The sequence below is a fragment of the Phragmites australis genome, chromosome 4 (assembly GCF_958298935.1).
Source record: "Phragmites australis chromosome 4, lpPhrAust1.1, whole genome shotgun sequence".
NCBI lineage: Eukaryota > Viridiplantae > Streptophyta > Magnoliopsida > Poales > Poaceae > Phragmites > Phragmites australis.
In genome coordinates, this window is record NC_084924.1 from 44,356,665 (window position 1) to 44,376,611 (window position 19,947).

Below are 19,947 nucleotides of genomic sequence, written 5' to 3' on the forward strand. Positions count from 1 at the left end.
GGTTGTGCGGAATATAGCGGCTGGACTCCATTTTCCTTGCGGGGTATAACGCTAAGCAGGGGCTAGAGATATAGGTCAGTTTGGTACGGATCAGCTCGGTACGGGCTGACGGCACGGCTAGATAGGTCGGATTATTGTAATGGACTGTACTGTGCTGGTTCGCGTGCTGTATCCTTGATCTATCTTTCATCATGTCGTACCGGATCGGTCTACGGCATGGTCGGCACGACGTACCCGGTGAGCATGATAGAGGTACGTCCGCTCCGGCAGCACTTTAAAAATAGAAATAAATAAAAAATAATAACTATAAAATTTTAAAAAATATAAAAAATATAAAAAATAAATAAATAAAAAGAGCTTTATTGATTGGTTGCTTCGTTAAAAACCTTTCTATTACAAGGAAAAAAAGAGTACAACCTATGGCTATGCTTCGAAAATTACATGATTTCATTAGAAACTTCAAAATTTTACTTGCAATATTTAATATGCTTCCTCAAACGTCTCATTCTATTTAGAGATCTGTCACATAATTCATGGCTACATATATTACACTTAACAAATCTTACATATTCCCCGTTAATTTCTCTAAAGACTTTTTCAAAATATTGTCACACCCATAACCATGCATGCGAGTTCTCGACGTCTTAATCCATGAATGAAAATATAGAATTGATCTCTCGAAGTGGGCAAGTGGCTACTGGCTAGCAAGTAAAAAAAAGAGATGAGTGGTTGATGGGATCACAGGACACAAGGAGTTTAAGATGGTATTTACAGGCCAAGACGAGAGGTGGGTGGCGGGTCGTTTTCAAAAAAAATAAAGAAAAATCATTAATAAAATAAAAAACTTAGAAATAATAGGGACACATAATTAATTCTAAAAATGAGCTTTATTGATATGTTGCCTCATTAAAAACCTTTCTAACAAAGAAAAAAAGAGTATAACCTAGCTCAAAAAATTAAAAATTACACATTCTCATCAACATCTAGATACAAATTTTGGAATGAATCTTCAAGCTCTGTATTCTCTATAGTATGTTGCATTCGTGCTTCAGCTTGTTCCCAATCTTTTATTATGGTGAGTATTTCAACATCTCACTTGATAGATTTGTTCTTCTCTCTTCGATTATCCTTCCAGTAAGACTGAAGGCAGCCTCAGAAGAAATTGTAGATACGGGAACCGTTAATAAATCTCGTGCTAACAGTGAAAGCATTGGATAATTCGTCATGTGCTAATGCCACCATTGCAGTATGTTGAAATTTCTTGTTCATGGCTGATAACATTGCTGTCGATGAAGGTAGTTAGCTCCCCTCTGAATTTTGGAATTCCAGCACCGTAGTCGTATACGATCGTGACGAAGATTCTAAACTTCTTGATGAAGAACCTCCACCAAATATTTTTCCCCACGTTATTGTCTTCTTACTGGTTGTGGGTGCTAGTGAAGGACGTTGCAAGCGAACTCCGGCATACTTTGTTTTATATTTACTATAAACACTGAATAACTTAGAATGAACATTAGTATAATAAGAATAATCATAGCCAAAAACATCACTTAGAATTGTGAGAACTCTACAAAAACCTGCGATTTAGCTCTAGGATATAAAATAAAGGCAAATGCACACAATAAAGGAATTTATTTCTAATATTTTAAAAATTTAGATTTCATAAGAATTACACAATCTCTTAGAAGATTGTCATTTTCATACATGTTTAAATGAGCAGTAATTTAAACAATATTATGCACTACTAAACAAGATGTTGGATAATAAACTCCCGATAAACTTACAGTTGAATCATAAAAAAATTCAAAAAACTCTAGTATTCTTTCAGCAACATACCAATACGCTTTTGTGAGTAAAGTTTGATCCCATGCTGATGATAGTGTGTATGAATAAATACACAAAATGTACTCTTATATGGCACAATATTTTTGAGCATCATGAAAGTGGAGTTCTATCTTACCGGCATATCCACAACAAACTTACATGGATGCATACCCATTGCAACACAATATTGCTTATATGCTACAATTCGTTAGTTAGAGGAGTTTACAAAAGATATTGAAGTACGAAAATCGTCTAGGTATTGCGACAACCTCTTCAAACCGGATTTTATTATAAGATTGATAATATGACAAACACATTGTTGATGTAGAAAAAAAGATTCAGCATATGTACTAAACAATAGAGTAAGAATATCCATGGCTCTAGAGTTTGCACCGGCATTATCTAAAGGGATAGAAAATATTTTATTTGTCAGACCAAAGTCTTCAACTACTTGATATATTTTTTAGCAATATTTTCACCGGTATGCGCGTTGTCAATCAACTTGAAACCTATTATTCTCTTTTCTAATTCCCAATCATTATTAACAAAATGAGCAACAACACTAAAATAATCCTCTCTAGCTCTACCTGCCCATATGTTCGAGGTCAAAGTAACTGAAAATGTACATATTTGCAACATTTCTTTAAGCTTACTACGACACGTATTGTAATATTTTACCACATTCCTACTATTTGTCTATCTAGAAACATACGTGAAACTAGGATTATGAGCTTGCTTAATGTAATCTTCAAATGCAGAAGACTCACTGATGTTGAGTGGTATATCCGCTCTTGCAATGAAGCGGCATAACTATTTTCGAGCATTGGAAGAGTCATACTCCCAATGACGAACATAGCCGTCGGGGTTGTATTGCAGCACCATCTGCTTCATGGCTGCTCCACTCTTTCGCTTGCAAGTTATGGCGTGCCTCTTCAAATGTCCCGTTCCACCTAAGGACTTTGTAGATAATTCATGTTTGCAAATATAACACCTAGCATACCTGACACTTACCCCGTCTTCCTCTTTATAGAACCTTTCAAAGTCTTGCCAAACTTCAGAAGTACTTGCTCTTGATCTTTTAGAGCTGGTGCTTGCTAATACATGTGCACTTGTAGAGCCTGACGATGGAGGTGCTGCTGCATCACCTGCATGTGAACCAACCGGAGGTTCACCGCCGGGTCCATCATCACTTGCAACACTGGTGTCAAAGGGGCCGTAATTCTCTGTGAGTCATTGGAAAAAATCATGATCAATAGATGTATTATGATCATGATCACCGGCATCCACGATCAATGTCGAATGGCACTGTAAAAAATGCAAATATTCAGAGTTAGAAATAATCAATTAATAAAACTAATAATAAAACACGAATGAACAACGATGCAAAAAAATCACCAAGATTTTTTCAACATCAAGACAGTAGGATGACGGTTTTGGAATTGCTCGGATTTTTGGCAACAATTCAAACTAATTTTGCCAAATTATCGCTAATTCTCAAGAACTTTGAGACAAGAATAAGAGGAGGAAACAAGAGAGCAAATGATGTTGCTACTGTGCAATGAAAGGGCAAGGTGATCCTCTATTTATAGGTGAAAAATAGTGATTTTTGCAAAAAAATTTGAATTTTTTGGAGCTCAAACGGTCACAAAACGACTATAAAATTCAAAAATACCGGGTTAACGGGTTAAACAGGCCGTTCCAGACCCATTTAACCCGTTAAACCCGTGTGCCGTCCCCCCCGTGTACCGAGCCCACGCACAACAGCTACAGTCAGCCCAGGCATTCCCGCTGGGCCGTGCCGCCTGGGCCGCTGCGTGTCGTGCCTCCTGGGCCGTCGTGTGCCCGGGTCGGTTTGGGTCATGCTCGTACCTACCTGGGCCGGGTCGTGCCCGTGCTGACCCAAAAAATACGGGATGTGCCGTGCTGGCCCGTCGTGCTGCGCGCACGGTCCAGGCACGGCCCGGGACCTTATGTCGTGCCGGCCCGACCCGTCTAGCCTTGGGTCGTGCCGTGCCTACAGTGTCATGCTTCGGCCCGGCCCAGTAGGCACGACCCATTTGGACATCTTTAGCAGGGACGCTATAAAAGCTATTGAATTTATCTTTATAAAAATATATAATGTTTTTTTAATATCGATTAATCTCTTTTCCATTCTTCAAAATAATAAAATACTGGTTTTGACGTCTTAGATAGATTTATGTTTCATGATTAGATTAAAATATTTTTTGCTAATACATAAATTCGCCCAGATTAACAAATGTCTATCTTTTATATAATTAATGATCTATACATTCAATAACCTTATATTACCTTTGCTAGTTCAATATGAGCCTATCATAGAAGTTGCTAGAAAAATCTCTATAGCTAAAATAACTAAAGTTCATATCAATAAAAGAGTAAAGTAATAGAGCATGAAGGGTGATTGTTAAGAATAAATGTTTTAAATTTGGTAAAATTTGGCAAGAAAAACGTTTCGTTATATGCATTAACTTTTTGTATGTTAAAAAAAAGAACTCTTTGTATGTTAATGAGCTCATTTTCCTTTGTTTTTTTCCTATCGATACAAAATATATTTATCTATTAGTACAAACTCGTAAGATCTCTTGATCCTTAATTAACTAGATGATTCTTTTGAGAATTAAATAACACTATAATTCCTGATTACGCAAGCAACGAAGATCCATAAACGTATGTATGTATGGGCAATCACTGGTTACCTATGTGTATTTTGTTGGAGTGATATCTCCGGATAGAAGATGACCATATAATTTTTTAAGTGTTTAGTTAGAGAACAAGCTAGATGGAATAATCATCTAGAGAGAATATTCATATCAGATGTTAGAATAGCACGTCTGCCAAAAACTACTTAGAGGTAGCTATCTATATTCTGTATTAGAGGTAGCTATCTATATTCTGTATGAACTTTATTCTTATTGATATGATATATTCTGGTTGGTTACAGTAAATAAATTTTTTTGTTAGCACATTTTAAATGATATTATCTCCTAAATTATTTATCTGATTTACAATCCAATTATATCATTGTATTCGTTACAATTAAATCAACAAAATAAGATCTCATATGATTATATTTAGTTGAAAAACAAAATATATGATAAGTGAATCTCATAAAATTTTGATTAACCCCATCTAAGATCTATCCATCCAACCAAATAAGAAATTAGATCATCCTATCCGTGCTACCAAATAAAAAATTAAATCGCCCTATCTAACAAAACATGAATGATCATATCACATCTAACCTTATCATCCAACCATACTAACCCTTAAAAAATACTCAGGTATATAAGTAATTGCTTGCTTGATGCAGGGAAAAAAAATCCAAAAATAGGCAGCATATACCACTGTATTTGCCAAAATAGATAACATAGCGGCATATTTGAAAATCTAGCACTGTATTCGGCACCTCAAACACCGAAAACCCGATTTCGGAACGCGAAGCACCGAAAATGGGTGGGCCGACCTGTTTTCGGAACTTGAGGTGCCGAATACGGCACCGTATTCGGCATCTCAGGTTCCAAAAACAAGCCGACCCTGCCACGTGCTGCTTTTGTCACTCACGCCACATCTTGTCATGTGTCATTTTGTGTCCTCTCTCTGCATAGAGTGTAGTATCTATTGGTGATAGTGAGGATGAAAGAAATACAATAGTGCAACTTTGTTTCATTAGGACACGAGCGAATAAATAAATAAAGAAACTTGATGAGTGAGTATGTGTCATTTCGTGCCATCTCTCTATATAGAGTGCAATACCTATTGGTGATAGTAACGCTGAATAGAGTGCAATAGCATAACTTTCTTTTATCAGGGCACGAGCAATAAATAAAGAAAGTAACTAGATGAGTGAGTAAGTGTAAATTTGTTTCAACGTAATTTATCAAAAATTTATTATTCATTTAATGTATTTGTGTGGGTATCTTTTTAGTGAAGTAACGTTAGGAGGATACAAATTATAATTTGTTTAACAATAATAGTTGTGAAGTACGGTTATCATATAACACGATATATATATATATATATATATATATATATATATATATATATATATATATATATGATTTGGATAATTGATGACAACATAACCAAAGCAAGTGATAAATAATAAATGATACAAATTAGAAAAAAGCATAAGGTCTTACTACTTTTCTAGGATGCATAGTAAGAACAATCAATGATACAAAATTATAAGAAAAAGTTAATATTGTTCTTACTTTCATTTTGTCCTCTTTTTGTTATGACTTCTATGGAGTAGACTCACGTGTGCATACATATGAGGAGAAAAGGGAAGAATTGTCTCCATAAAAATCACAATAAAAGAGAGACAAAATGAAGGTAAGAATAAGATATGACAAAGATGAGATCTTTTCCTTATAATTTTGTATCATTGGTTGTTCTTACTATGCATCCAAGCAAAGTGGTAAGTTCTTCTGCTTTGGTTGTGTTATCATCAATCATAAAAATATGGAGATTGTAGCAAATATGATCTTTTTAGGCACGTATGTGTTTTTGGTGATTAATGACAATATAGTCAATATGACTAACATGTTTATTAAGTATATGTTTTAGTAGGTCTGATAGATGCAACACATGAAGAAGCCACCAAAGTCGGGACAAAGCTTGGATTGAATTGGATAAGTATCAGGAAAAATGTATATGCCGGATGATACGTCGATGAAGAAATTATACACACCGGAGCTTTTGTCTCCGAGCATTTGTACACACCAGATAATCCGATGATTGAAGAAGTTGTGCACGCCGAAGCATTTTAGAAGTTGAAGTTTAATTTTTCCACACATCGTATGGTCCAACGCTTGAAGTTGTGCACGTCAGAGTATTTTTCCAAGATTTCCTTCGGTTCAGTGGAAAATGGAGTTATACAGATGGTCTCGTGCTTGTATCGAAGAATTCATCGGAGGATTGAGTGGAAGTAACGGCTAGTCCTAGGTGGACGATGCAAATGAAAGGTTCGATGATCACAGGTGGTGCACGCCAGATTATCCAACGTTTATGAAAAATGTGACCGTTAGAGCAACGACTAGTGCGCGGGGTTGAGGCTATATATATTTTCACTCGGTCATTTGAGTGTGCTGGAGTCCAGAAAATCTCACATACACTTGAGGAGTTATTCAAGCCACCAAAGTGCTAAAAGTTCAAAGCAATCAACATAAGAATAGGGAGTGATTAGTGCTATTAGACATAGATATAGTTGTTGCTAAATGTTGTTGTCTAGAGAGAACATTAAGAAGTAATCAAACCTTGTACCAAGTGGTACATCGATCACTTGGAGTCTTGATAACTTGCTGGCACCATGAGTTTTGGTGGCTCAAGCTTGTTGACCCTCTGACTTCATATGAAGCGGTGGTAAGAAGCTTGTATGGGGACGCGAAAACATTTTTCTTGATGGCTCAAGCTTCGAAGTGAAGATGACAACAAGTGTGCAGAAGATAGGCTTATGATAAAGCTTACCTTTGTGGCTTGGTAGCTCAACCTACTTGAGGGCTAGGTGGCTCAATGATCGTGATCAGTGCCAATCAAGAGCAATAGTCTAGATGGCTACTACAACATAAACTAGAAGTAGCATTTATACTATCAATACCATAAGATACATTTTTTTATGTCGAGATTGCTCTTTCTATCTTCTTTATGTTTCCACATTTATATATTTGCAAGTTACCTATACATATTTATTTTTCAGAGTAATTTATTAGGATTGACTATATGTTACAAAACTTTTTGAACAGTAAAGTATACATACTAGATAAACTTAGAGTAATTCTAGATAAAAATTAATATATATTTATTTTATAAATTTTTTTATATCCTAATTTATCTTTAAAACGTCACCAATCCCTTCAGATGAGATGGGTACGATTTAAGCAAGAAATTCTTATGATGCGACTGATGCCTTTGAAAAACGATTTAAAAACTGTGGTGATCAGTGATAACTTGTTGGCTTGCATACCTTGCGTGAAACGGTAATAATTGAAACAAGTTCTAAAGAATCCTCAACTTCTACTTAGCTACTAATAACAGGATTTTATCAACAACATCCTAAATTCTTTCGTACAACTAGCCAGGGCTTTAAATTGTTGTTTACCGATAATTTAGCTTGCTTGCTCGTTTCTTGGAAGGAACGGGGTCACACACCATGTTTCCAAAAAAGAATTAATTGATGGTTTTCATAGATTTCATGATCAGGTTTGTCGTAACAAATCCGGACCAAATCCCTTAGAGTTACACTCCCACTTAACAGTATTTTTTTTGTTAGGGATGTTAATCCCCTAGACCTAGAGTTACACTCTAATTCACCCCGGACTTTGGCAAATCTGGGCAATCGGCCCTTCTCTACGGACCAGATCAGGCCGCGTAACCTTTGAATTAGCAGCCACCATGTTGAAACCAATTATCTCTTCGTCGTCGTCTTCTTCTGACATATTTTTTTATATAAAATCAAATACAAATATACACTCGCGCATACACATCGTACTTACACATCTATATAGATGTGTTATAGTACATATGTAAATAATATTGAAGATATAATCTCACGTAACGTGGACACGTTTTAACTATTACATACATATATTATTTTTTTAGAATTAATTAAAAATACAAAAATCCACCTTAAGTTTAAGACTAACCCGATATACATGTTCACATGTTCTACCGCAAAAACTAACGAAGCGAACTATGCCCAATTCGCTTTTCTTTTGGCACGTGGCACCTAAGAGATAGGTCATGTGGCCTAAATCTAGTCCCGTCTAAGGTAGCTGCGGACTTGGCAAACAGGCCGGTGGGCCGGTAGGGGCAGTGCCGGTTCTAACATATCCAAAACTAGTGCAAATCTATAATAAACACCGAATAAATTTAAATTTTTTTTTACCAATTATCACGTGAAATTTATAAGAAATTGTTTCCCTAACTCATTAATTGATGACTTATTGCAAATCACATCGAACAAAGTAGACATAATTGTTTAAAAAAAATCATAGTTTAGAGATCAAATAACACACTATTTCAATGTTTTCTACTGTAAAATGGAGTAGAGACTTGCAAAAAAAAGTTGTTATTTTTAAAAAATGGAGTAAAGGAGAACATTTGGCGATGGAATTAGCAAGAGAAATGCTACCCTCTTTGGCAAAGTTGACTGTTCTCGCCAGAGAAGAGGTATGGTCTAGATATTTGTGAAATTAAAAACTCTCCAACCATTTATTTGTAGGTGTGAACAGATATTTGTTAAAGTAAAAACTCTAACAACTCTATGATTTTTTTTTTCAATGCACAGAAGGTTGATATCGGCCATCTAAAAAATATGAGTAGAAAAACATCGGGTCACAAATCTAAAATCGATCGATTAACATATAAGAAATTAAGAATCATATGAAAACAGAACTAAGAGTCCGGAGACCACATTGTTACTTGTTACTCGTCGCTTGTTGTTGGCCTACTTGCAACAATCGTGCTCGGACTTGTATGACTCGGTGGCAACGTCACGGATTAGCGGAGCGTGTCTGTGAAGGTGAACCCGTTGCGGAAAGCATCTACCCAGATGCCACTCTAAAGAGCACACATGACTCGAAGGCTCAGATGGCCCGCACCGGCCCGTGAGAATTGAGGATGTGGTCCATCACGTGACACTCCATTGCCAGAGACCCAAAGGAGGCAAGGGCCATGGCTAAGGGCACGCTGAGAAACGGCGAATGGAGGAAGTCGAACTATCTCAATTGTTGCAAGACAACCGTGAAAGCAACCAGTAACTTCAACAGCGTGCCGGAGCAACGGCGTGTGCTGTAAAAATCGTCGTCGGGACGAGCCAGCCGCGGTGGTCCGCGCGGTGCTTGCCAGGCTGCCAGCTCGCGGCACCGACACCACAAGACAAGACTTGAACAGGAACGGCCGTCGGCTGAAGTGGGTCGCCTGCTGCGGCGTACTGCAGAGCAGGAGCCCGTGATCAGAAACCGACGTCGCGGCGCGGGACGGGTGCACGGCAGAGTTCGGGCAGAGGACAGAGGTTACGGCTCGTAGCAGGCGCCCGGCCGTCAGACAGGGCGGTACGCGTGTGCCGGTCGAGGCCCAACGCTGTCGCTGCTGGGTTGTGACTGTCACCGAGCCCACCGGTGAGATCGGCATTGCCGGAGCTCCAGCTACGAGCAGCACGACGGGAAGTACTGCTCAAATCTGAATACAAAAATACTGTATATTGCCATCACACAGATACAGAAAACACAATAATTTATTGGCCATCACACCGAATGCAGCATCTAATCGCATTTATCCAGATTTCCTACCACTCCTGGATGGAACGTTGAAATTCAAACTCGAATGAAAAGGGGAATCGAAGACTGTGTATTGCGATCGCACCGAATGTATTATTCACCCGCATTAATCCGGGTTTCCTAACCATTTCCTGGAGATCTGATTTGAATGTTGGAATTCAAACTGAAATGGAAAGAGGAAACGATGGGCTTCCTGGTAAGTAGGAGCCACCAACCGATGATGGCGGCTCCTGGCCTTTCCGTGGAGGAAACTCTTGGCCTTTCCGTGGCATCGCACTTCCCTTTCGTGACGCCACCGCAACACCCGAACGAATCCTCAATTACAAGGACGCACCACCGAAGCACCGAAACGACGCACCACCGCTTTAAAATCCCGCAGCCAGCGAGCGGATCGAGCTCCCTTCTCCCCCTTCCTTCCTAGGGTTTCGAACTACCAGAAGCCTCCAAGCATGGCCACCGACGAGCTCGCCCCCGCCCCTGCCGCGGCAGCTGCCCCGGCCGCGGGCGACGAGTCTCAGGGGTTCTCGTTCAGCATCTGGCCGCCGACGCAGCGCACGCGGGACGCGGTGGTGCGGCGCCTGGTGGACACTCTCACTGGGGACACCATCCTCTGCAAGCGATACGGCGCCGTGCCGGCCGCAGACGCCGAGCCCGCGGCGCGCGCCATCGAGGCCGAGGCGTTCGACACTGCGGCCGCCACCAGCGGGGCCGCCGCCGCCTCCGTGGAGGAGGGGATCGAGGCGCTGCAGTTCTACTCCAAGGAGGTGAGCCGCCGCCTCCTCGACCTTGTCAAGTCCCGCTCCGCGGCAGCCAAGGCCGAGCCGCCGTCGGTGGACGCCCACGCCGCGGCCGCGGGCGAGAACGGCGAACCACAGCCCGCGGCATGAGCCTCGGCCATCCATTACATTTCTATTTGCTGGGATAAATTTGGACACATTGCATCTGGAATTGGTGTGAGGACTGCAGGCTATGGCTATGATCTGGTTTCGATAAGTTGAATGTTAGCTGTTTGCACATCTATGCAGTTATTGTTCTTCGATAATTAGCTCTCTTTTAAGTGCGTGCTGTGTTTGCTTTCATTTTCTGTTATCTTGAGGATCAAGATTTAACCGTCTGTCCCTAGGATTTGCAAATCAATGCAGCACGGAGCTCTCTAGCATATTATGCAAGCTTTGAGCAATGGTTTGAGATTGAATTGACCCGACTTAACAAGCCAATTAAAAATATCAATGGCCACAATTTTGTTCTGAACTCTGATTGTTATAATCTAGTAAGACTCCGCACGGATAGGAAAAAATTTACTGAGAAGGATAACGGTCAGCAGTCAAATGGTTGTCACAATTTTCTGTGTATGTGAACAGGTAATTAATTCTCTGTTATCTGTTGTAAAGGTGGTTACTTTCCCTCTCCCTTTGAATCAATATCTGGCATCTGAAGATTATGTCAATTACTATTTGTCTGCCTCCCATCATCCATTCAAATGTGGTCTTGCTGCTATCTGAATATCTGATGAATCAGCGTTCAAGTGGATCAATGTCGATACATGTCTTGATTTTATACATGAATTCAAAGAGCACATTAGCATCTGGTACTAGATGATTTGGAATGGATGAGACTTTGAGTACAAGTTCTTATATTTATCTCTTATCATCTGGGATTATTCATTTGGAATTGACTTTTAGGAAGCAGTCTAATTGTTAATCCGAATGCTACCTATGAGTTAATTTTTGGGTGTGGATAGGTTTGTTATGCCTATGGAGTTGGTTTTGTCCAGGCATGCCATGGTGAGGAAAAACGCGGATGCATATTTATGCAGCAGCACACATCTTGTTTGATACATGACTTATCCCTTGAGAAAGTAAAATGCTTGAGTTTTTATTGTCTCTGCCTTTGCTAATTAGGTAATCTTGCTTTGTTTCTGCAGTAGGATCTCATTTCTGTGGTTCCACTGATAGTTTTTTCTAAGATTTTGTTCCTAACCAGCAGGAAGATGATTCATCTGTTCGTGTGGTTAAGATAGGTGTCGTGTGCTCCACTGGATCATCGATGCATTTCGCTGTTGTTGAAATGCTTATGCGTTTGATATCTCGTTTGGATCTCATTTTAGTAGTTCCACTGATAGTTTGTTTCTAAGGATTCTTTTTTTTTTTTTGCAAACGTGTCACAGCTGATTACTCCTTTTTATCCATTTTAAAGAGTGGAATTCTATATCCAATATCTCAGATCGAAGTATGGAAGATTTTGTTCCTAACCAGTAGGAAGATGTTTCATCTGTTCGTGTGGTTAAGATAGGTGTCGTGTGTTACACTAGATCATGGATGCATTTTCACTGTTGTTGAAATGCTTATGCGCTTGATATCTTTTGGTTTGGTTTAAGGGCATGTTTGTTAAAAATAACTTGTAGATTGTAAAAAACTGAATTGTAAAAAGTTGGATTGCGAAAAACTTTTAATTATAGATTTAAAAAACTTTTATGAACAGTTTAATAAAATAGACTTTTACGAACTATGAAAAGCTAAGAGAAACTAACTTCTCAGATTCTAACAATCTAACAAACGGATAAAAAACTATCTGTTTATTTCGATTTTAAATTGTAAAAGCTAAATCTAAACCCGGAACTGAAACAAACACGTCCTAAAGTCAGCTCAGCGTGCGCTAGTGTACTTTTGCCCTTGCTGGATGGAGTAATTGCATTTTACCTGTTAATGTCACGGTTAGGTGGAGACTCGCTGTTCTCGCTGGGTTGTAGCTGTTTATGTTGAGAACGTTTTCTCAAAAGGTTTGCAGCTTTTTTGTTGTTTAGAGTATCTCTAACAACATAAATAGCTGCTCTCTATACTATTTATACATATCACTATTATATAACGCTATAGACAATGTCTCCAATAGCCTAATTATATCTGTATCTACAAACTAAGGTAGGTCCACTTGCACTAGACTGCAATATCATATTATCATTGTATTGAATGAGTAGATGATCTACTAATTAGTTGTTAGTTTTTATCTCTCGTGATGTTATCTCTCCACCATATAAGCAAAAATCTGATGTGAATAATTTTATAACTAGCTGAGGCGTATCGTTGCAGATGAACTTAGCTGACATCCTTCCATTTGCACATGATGCTCTGCTTGGAGGCACGGCTTGGAGGTCTTTCCTTGACAGTCTCTGAGATTGTACATGGCAATGCACCATATGACTTAGGCTTCAACTAGAATGCAACCCTGTCTCTGAGATTGTACATGGCAATTGCCTTGACAATCTATGAGATTTTTCATTCTGTTTTGTACCGGCTGATTCCAAAATGTACCATCTTGTTTTGTTCTAGAAGATTGCGGTCAGTTATTAATATGCAATATCTTTGGCTATTATGCGCCGAGCAAGCAAATGCAATTTCACCTCACAAAGATATTTCAATATACAATACGGTGCCACTATGCACTCCTATCTTTCCTGCTATAATCTGGACACACTTGCCATTTCTGTCTTGTGGTCTCAACAACATAACTCTATCAGCATGTTTCCCAACTCCAACTAACAGCTTTGCAATGATGTGTATGATATAGTGTTTGTATGTGCTAGCTGCTAAACAATGATGTTTAATGTGTAGTACATTGTCCGTGCGTCTTATTATCATTTCACAACAATATTCCCAACAAACTATGTCACAAACAAAAGTGATAGCAATCTTAGACGAAGTATTTTGTTGCTAGTGTAGCATCATGTCACATACAAATATGATAATATTCTTAAATAGAGTAGTATGGAGCTGGATGCTTACCATCCTAGCACTACTAAAAACTAACAACAATACAAAAAAATCTACCACTGAATGCCCCCTTCTGAGGATATGTTGATCTAGTCTCATTATCCTCCATTTTAATGCTCGAGGAGGCTATATCAAAAAAGTATGTGAGATCAACACTCAGATACGATGTCATAAGTAAATATTAAAATCTTCCTTAAGAAATTAATTATAATAAAACAACCATAAGCAGGTGTACTATATTCAAATGAGAATTTTCAAAGAGAGGAACCTACAGTAGTGGTCTATCCATCCAATGAACTGATTTTCTATGTCGTAAACAACTAACTTATTTGAAAGGACTAGATCTGATTTTTTTTTTATGTTAGAAAGACCATATAGAAAAGCAAATAGGCTAATGGTGCCAAAGGACGCCTACCTCCCAATATCACAATATCCTGCTAGTCCACATGTTGCAATCTTCCATTTAGGAGTCTTACATAGTACCAATCTCTCTGAAAAAACATAGTATTAACCGTGCACAATGACAATAACATAGGTCAATGTGCAAATTTAACACAAAGCTAGTCAATAGAGATGCTATTTACCTCATTATGCAAAAGGTAATTATGTGGATAAACATTAATGCAAGGTCTCCCTCAAAATGAAAGGTGATTTTAGAAAATACTTCATCGTCTCTAAAATAATGGGAAATAATACAAAGAATAAATCTTATGACATGTTGATGTACATAAGAACGCGTTACAAAACTTTTCAGACAATTATCAAATGTACCTTCCAGAATATTAGAAACAAAGAAAGTATTGAAGAAAATTACAAAATAACATATCATGGTGTTTATCAAATATGTACAATCATCGATAAAAAGCAATCAACGGATTTTTTCCACTATGAGGATTGATGCAAAGATAAGAGTTTATAATGCAATCATCGTGGCATTATAATCCACCTCGGGGGAGATGCCTCGATATAGTACCACTATGTATGGTGACACCTTTCTCCTCACCTTCAAAAGTATATATATGCACTAGTAGTGTAATGGCAACAACATCGATGGATTTCAGATTTACATTATAGTGTGGCCTACATAATAATTTTTCAAAATATGTCACAAATAAAAACAAAATACCAAGATTCAAATAACTTATAGGCTAAGGCTACTAAAATATGCCTACAATCCTAAAACCTAAATGTGAACTATGACTAAAATTGATATTTGGTAGCTTATCAATGTCTAAGTTGTAATGTCAACATCTCATTTTTGTAGGAATATGATATCTCTTTCTGGCAGCTTCAAATGACGATTCACGTATTATCAGTTGAAGAAAGCTACACACACGATAATGATGTAACATAGGTGGATGGGCATAACAAAAAAAAAGAAAGAATTACTAATTGGTATTATAAGATGACATATGTTGGAAATTAATACACTAACTCTAGTACCGACTTTTGGGAAGCAATACAAACTTGTGTGGTACCTTTGTACTCTAATACACCAGTTACACTAAGATAGTTAGCGTTTCTTTCTTACTAGTTAGTGATATCTCGGAGATGATAAAGCAGACTTTCAAGGAAGACAAAACATTTTTGATTCTAGACGGCAGAGCCAATCTTTAGATAAATCACAGCTCAACTACTAAGTACTAGGAAGTATGTGGCTTACAAGATCACTACAACTTATACAAGACTCACTCTCCATGCGGTTACTCCAAATACACCATAATAATCCATTCTTCAATAATGTCATTCTACAACTAGCCATGTCATGGTGATATATGTGGCTCCTTTGGCTCACTATGGCATGGTGGAAGTGGAGGTGGCCACCCCTAGGATTTTCTATGAAATATCTTCCTATTATAACCCTCTTTCTAAATATCTAGTTCTAGAATTTTCTTACTTCGTCATAAATATCCAAAACTTTATAGAGAACTTTATCTATATGCATTGCTTTGCTTGTTTCTCAACTAACATATATGTTGGTCACTAAAATAGCTATCTACCATGAGCTGCACCAAGTTCTCAATAGCAAAAATTTTATTGCTATTTGGTGGTGTCCAGGAAATGAGCAAATATCTTCCTTGCTTTCCATGTTACAATGGATTGTTGTGGCATTGAGGAATTTAGTGTGGTGATCCCAAATATGAAATACCTAGCTAGCTTAGCAATAACATTACAAATAAAGCCAAAGTTGTCAGTTATCATTGACAAACGAGATGCAAGTTTACAATAACACACATAACATCACTTTGACTTAAAGAAACTCTTCCAAATGTGATGCTCGTACTAGCCAGGGTGGTCCCACTATCATTGGACACTTGATTGTAATGCAAAGTACATGGCAAAGAACTCGACTGTGAACCTCCAATATCTATAGGTGATGTTGTGCTGTCATAATGAGGTCAAGCTGCACTTGGATGTCACCTAGAATCGATGTTGCACCTCCTTCATTGTTGAATAGGAGCAGCCATGCTCAACCGTCCAATGCTAATTGTATCCACATGTATCACTAGCTTTGTTATTAGTATTGTACACTTTGGTAAACTTATCTGAAGAGTTATCAGAGAGAAGCATGCCCCCATTCATATGCAACTGCTTTTTAGAGTATATACATGGATGAGATGTATTTACATAAAGGGAACTTTATATAAATGTTTGTGGAGGTATCGCGGCACTGCCTCCCCTAACACTATGGCTCCAGGAGCTTGCGGCGCACCTCGAAGATGGTGCTAGCAGCTGTTGTGCAGCTATGTGCTAGAATCGATTAGAGGTAAAAGGATAAGGAGGAGAAACCCGGTGTGAGAGAAAAACATCATCGATCGGGATGGCTTTGTCGTTGGAGAGGAGAGGAGAGGATAGGGGCACTATGCAAGTAGATGACAGACACAACCTTGCATATTGGGGAGGGCAACATAAAAGGGTAGGGTTAGAAAAGTGTTGATTCATGGAACCCCAAATTATTGTCGACACATGAAAATTGGGGTTGCATGCCTCAACAAAGAGATCATAAAAAACCAGGCAAGATGAGAGAAAACATTGGAACTTAGCATCACTTTGTCAGATGTAGCAAAGGGCGTGTCTCGCTCGCTCATTAAATGGGTTGGCTTAGGCTCTGAAATCAAACCGTGGGTAGTGACGGATCCAGGAGAACAAATATCATCATGGTTATCTTACTAGAACACTGAGTTATTATATATTTACTAGGTGTCTCTTACTATTCATAATTAGAAGTTTAATAGGATCAACAACAAATCATAAGGGTCAATGACTTGATGATTGTATACTGGACCCACACTGGTGTTGGACTAGCTCATCTATGTCTGAGTGAAGCTTAAAATGGATTAACCTGGGTGAAGAATACCATCCGTAGATTTTAAAGTGTGCTTTGCATTGTAACTCTAATACTTATATTATGAAATCAAATGTTTTCTAGTTCTTACATTATGTTTTGTAAAATATCATGTAGACCTCTTTTTTTAAGATGATATCATATAAACCTCTTAAGAATGATCAATGTTGCTTATTGTAGGTGTGTCAGAGTAACTGAATTGCATCATGTGCCAACAAATGCAAGAATTAGTGGAATTATGTTGGCAATGGTTCAATTTCTTTCAAGCTTAAAGAAACTTGTTCAAAATGTTTGGCGAGATATGCTGACAATTCTTTTCATGTGCATGCAATTGCAATAAAATGGTGCACACATCACAATGTAATGTGGTACTATTTTGATGAAAAATGACATGCAATAAAGATGCTACTGGCCCATTTTTTCGATGTGTCATTTTTTTTAATGAAGGAAGTAAAGTTACAACCTCTATATCAACAAAACATCAAGACGTTAAGGATATATCAACAGAACATCAAAACTTACAACAATGGTTCAATTACACCACCAAAGTCTAGAGAAACCGAAACAAATCGGCTTCAAGAAAACTCAAAACAGAAAAAGGAAACAAGGAATAAGCATGTCTTCTAGCTCAATACCACTATGTATTCTTCCATGTCCACACACTTGCTTGCTATTACATGTCTAGCTTCAATTTTCTTCCTCTATGAATTAAGTTTGATAGACGGCCCAGAATCCCGAACCAACCACATCAGCTTAATGGGGGAGCTAAGAGGGCATGTTTCTCATACCGACCATCTTGAAGATGATGCAAAGCTCACCATCGGTTCACCAAAGCAAAATCCCAGATCCAAACTATCTCTATAGGAAGAAACAATTCCATTGCTCAGGCAACACACAAACATCCATATCTATACTTTGTCAGCTACCACAATGACCAAAAAGGAGAAGGTCTGTGACATAGAAATAATGCCTCCAAGGAGGGATGCAACACTATAAATGTCGTCATCGTCCGATTCAAAAAACTTAATCATGTGTTTTTACCCTGATATACCATATATAGGATCTTGAAGTTAGTATGAAGCCATAGCCCAAGACCACCCCTCCAATAAGGGGAGTGGCACCCATAGGCGTCATCACCGTCAGATTAGATTAAGGAGTCAGATCAAGGGGTTTCCTGTCTATCATAATAACCCATATTTTGCTTTTAGTCTTTGTAATCTCTTGCCACAACGCTTCTTACTCGAAAAGTTGCATGTAAAAAAAAGACCCTCAAACATAGGTTCAGACCTGTGAAAGATTTCAAGGGCAATTGCTATTGTTATTCCCACTGAAAGAAAACAAGCAAGCTATAGCACTAAGTAAATTACGGAATTGAAAACTTATATGAATGTAAATGCTTAAATTTAAATGCGAGAAAGTAAAGAGATGGACAAAAAAACACCAAATTTTTTCTCGAGATATCGAGGAGTTGACACTCTCCTCTAGTCTTCATTGAAGAATCCACTAAGGATATTACTCCTCTTAAGCCACCAAGACTCAAGTACTTCCTCATAATTACTACTTCTCTATCTTCAAACTAGCGGACATCAAACCAAGCACAGAAGCTTCTCTTATGGCTCCCACAAGATCTCCACGAGACATTCGATTACCAAGACCGACTAAGTGTTACCAGCCACCAAGAGTAACAAGCCAATAATTTCACTTGACTAAAATCAAACCTAAACTACAACTAGATGCACACTTGCTACTCTCTATGTAATAATAAAATTCTTAATCTTCAATTAAGAACTTTGCAAATCTCTAGTGCACTCTCTTACTTCTTGATTACACACACAATGTTTCTACTCTTCTGGGATGACAAGGGATAACAATGAGATGAAATGAGAGAGTATTTATAGGTTAGAGGTCCAAATCTAGCTGTTGCCTAACCACCTATAATTTTTGGGAACGCTGGATAATCCGACATGTACCTGCTTACACACACTAGACCATCCGGCATGTAACTTTACTCACAACAAGCCGTTGCCAGGTGTCACTAGCCATTACTATTGTAAAATGGTCTGACGAAGTCTCTGGACCATCCGGCGCGTAGAAAAATCTTTTTCCACTATCACGAGAGAAATTCCTCTAAGAAAAGCTCCACTAAAGCCAACTGAGGAGATGTCGAACCATCCAGTGAGTTCAAAACCATTTTTAAAAAAAAAATTGCACAACTTCTATAAAAAGCTCTGGCGATTTCTCACCTCAACGTCGGACCATTCGGTATGTAGACCTGAAGCACCTCTTTTGAGCCGAAAACACTATGACGTGTACAATTTCTTAAACGTCGGACTATCCGGTGACTACAATCTTTTCTAAGCTCGTTCAATTCAAACTTTCTTGAGTTCTTCATGTATTGAATTATAAGACCTATTAAGATATATACTTAACAAACATATTAATCACATTAATTTATATTATCATCAATCACCAAATCACATATATGTCTTAAAAATACCATATTTGCTACACCCACTGAAACAAAGGATTTCCCGACAGATGATTGCTCTTCCTATTGGAACGCTCAAACTTGGATGCATTTATGGAGAACTTGAATTTGTGAATTTAAGAGTTAGGAAAATGTTAGGTGAAAACACCAATGTAGGGGGAATCGAATATGAGATTGAATTTGTATAATTTTATTTGCCTTTGTTTGTCTATCAATTTCGTATAA

The 19,947-nt window shown here is 38.1% G+C and overlaps 1 protein-coding gene across 1 annotated transcript; it reads left to right on the plus strand.

The window, feature by feature from the left end:
• Positions 1-10,375: 10,375 nt before the first annotated feature.
• On the plus strand, positions 10,376-11,163 carry LOC133916717 (MFP1 attachment factor 1-like). Its single transcript, XM_062360521.1, has one exon. It carries the CDS (start codon positions 10,571-10,573, stop codon positions 11,006-11,008), a length of 438 nt encoding a protein of 145 aa, XP_062216505.1. The 5' UTR covers positions 10,376-10,570; the 3' UTR covers positions 11,009-11,163.
• The last annotated feature ends 8,784 nt before the right edge of the window (positions 11,164-19,947 follow it).

What these genes read in the sequence shown, in the direction of transcription:
- LOC133916717 (XM_062360521.1), top strand. Translation starts at nt 10,571, where the DNA reads ATGGCCACCGACGAGCTCGCCCCCGCCCCTGCCGCGGCAGCTGCCCCG.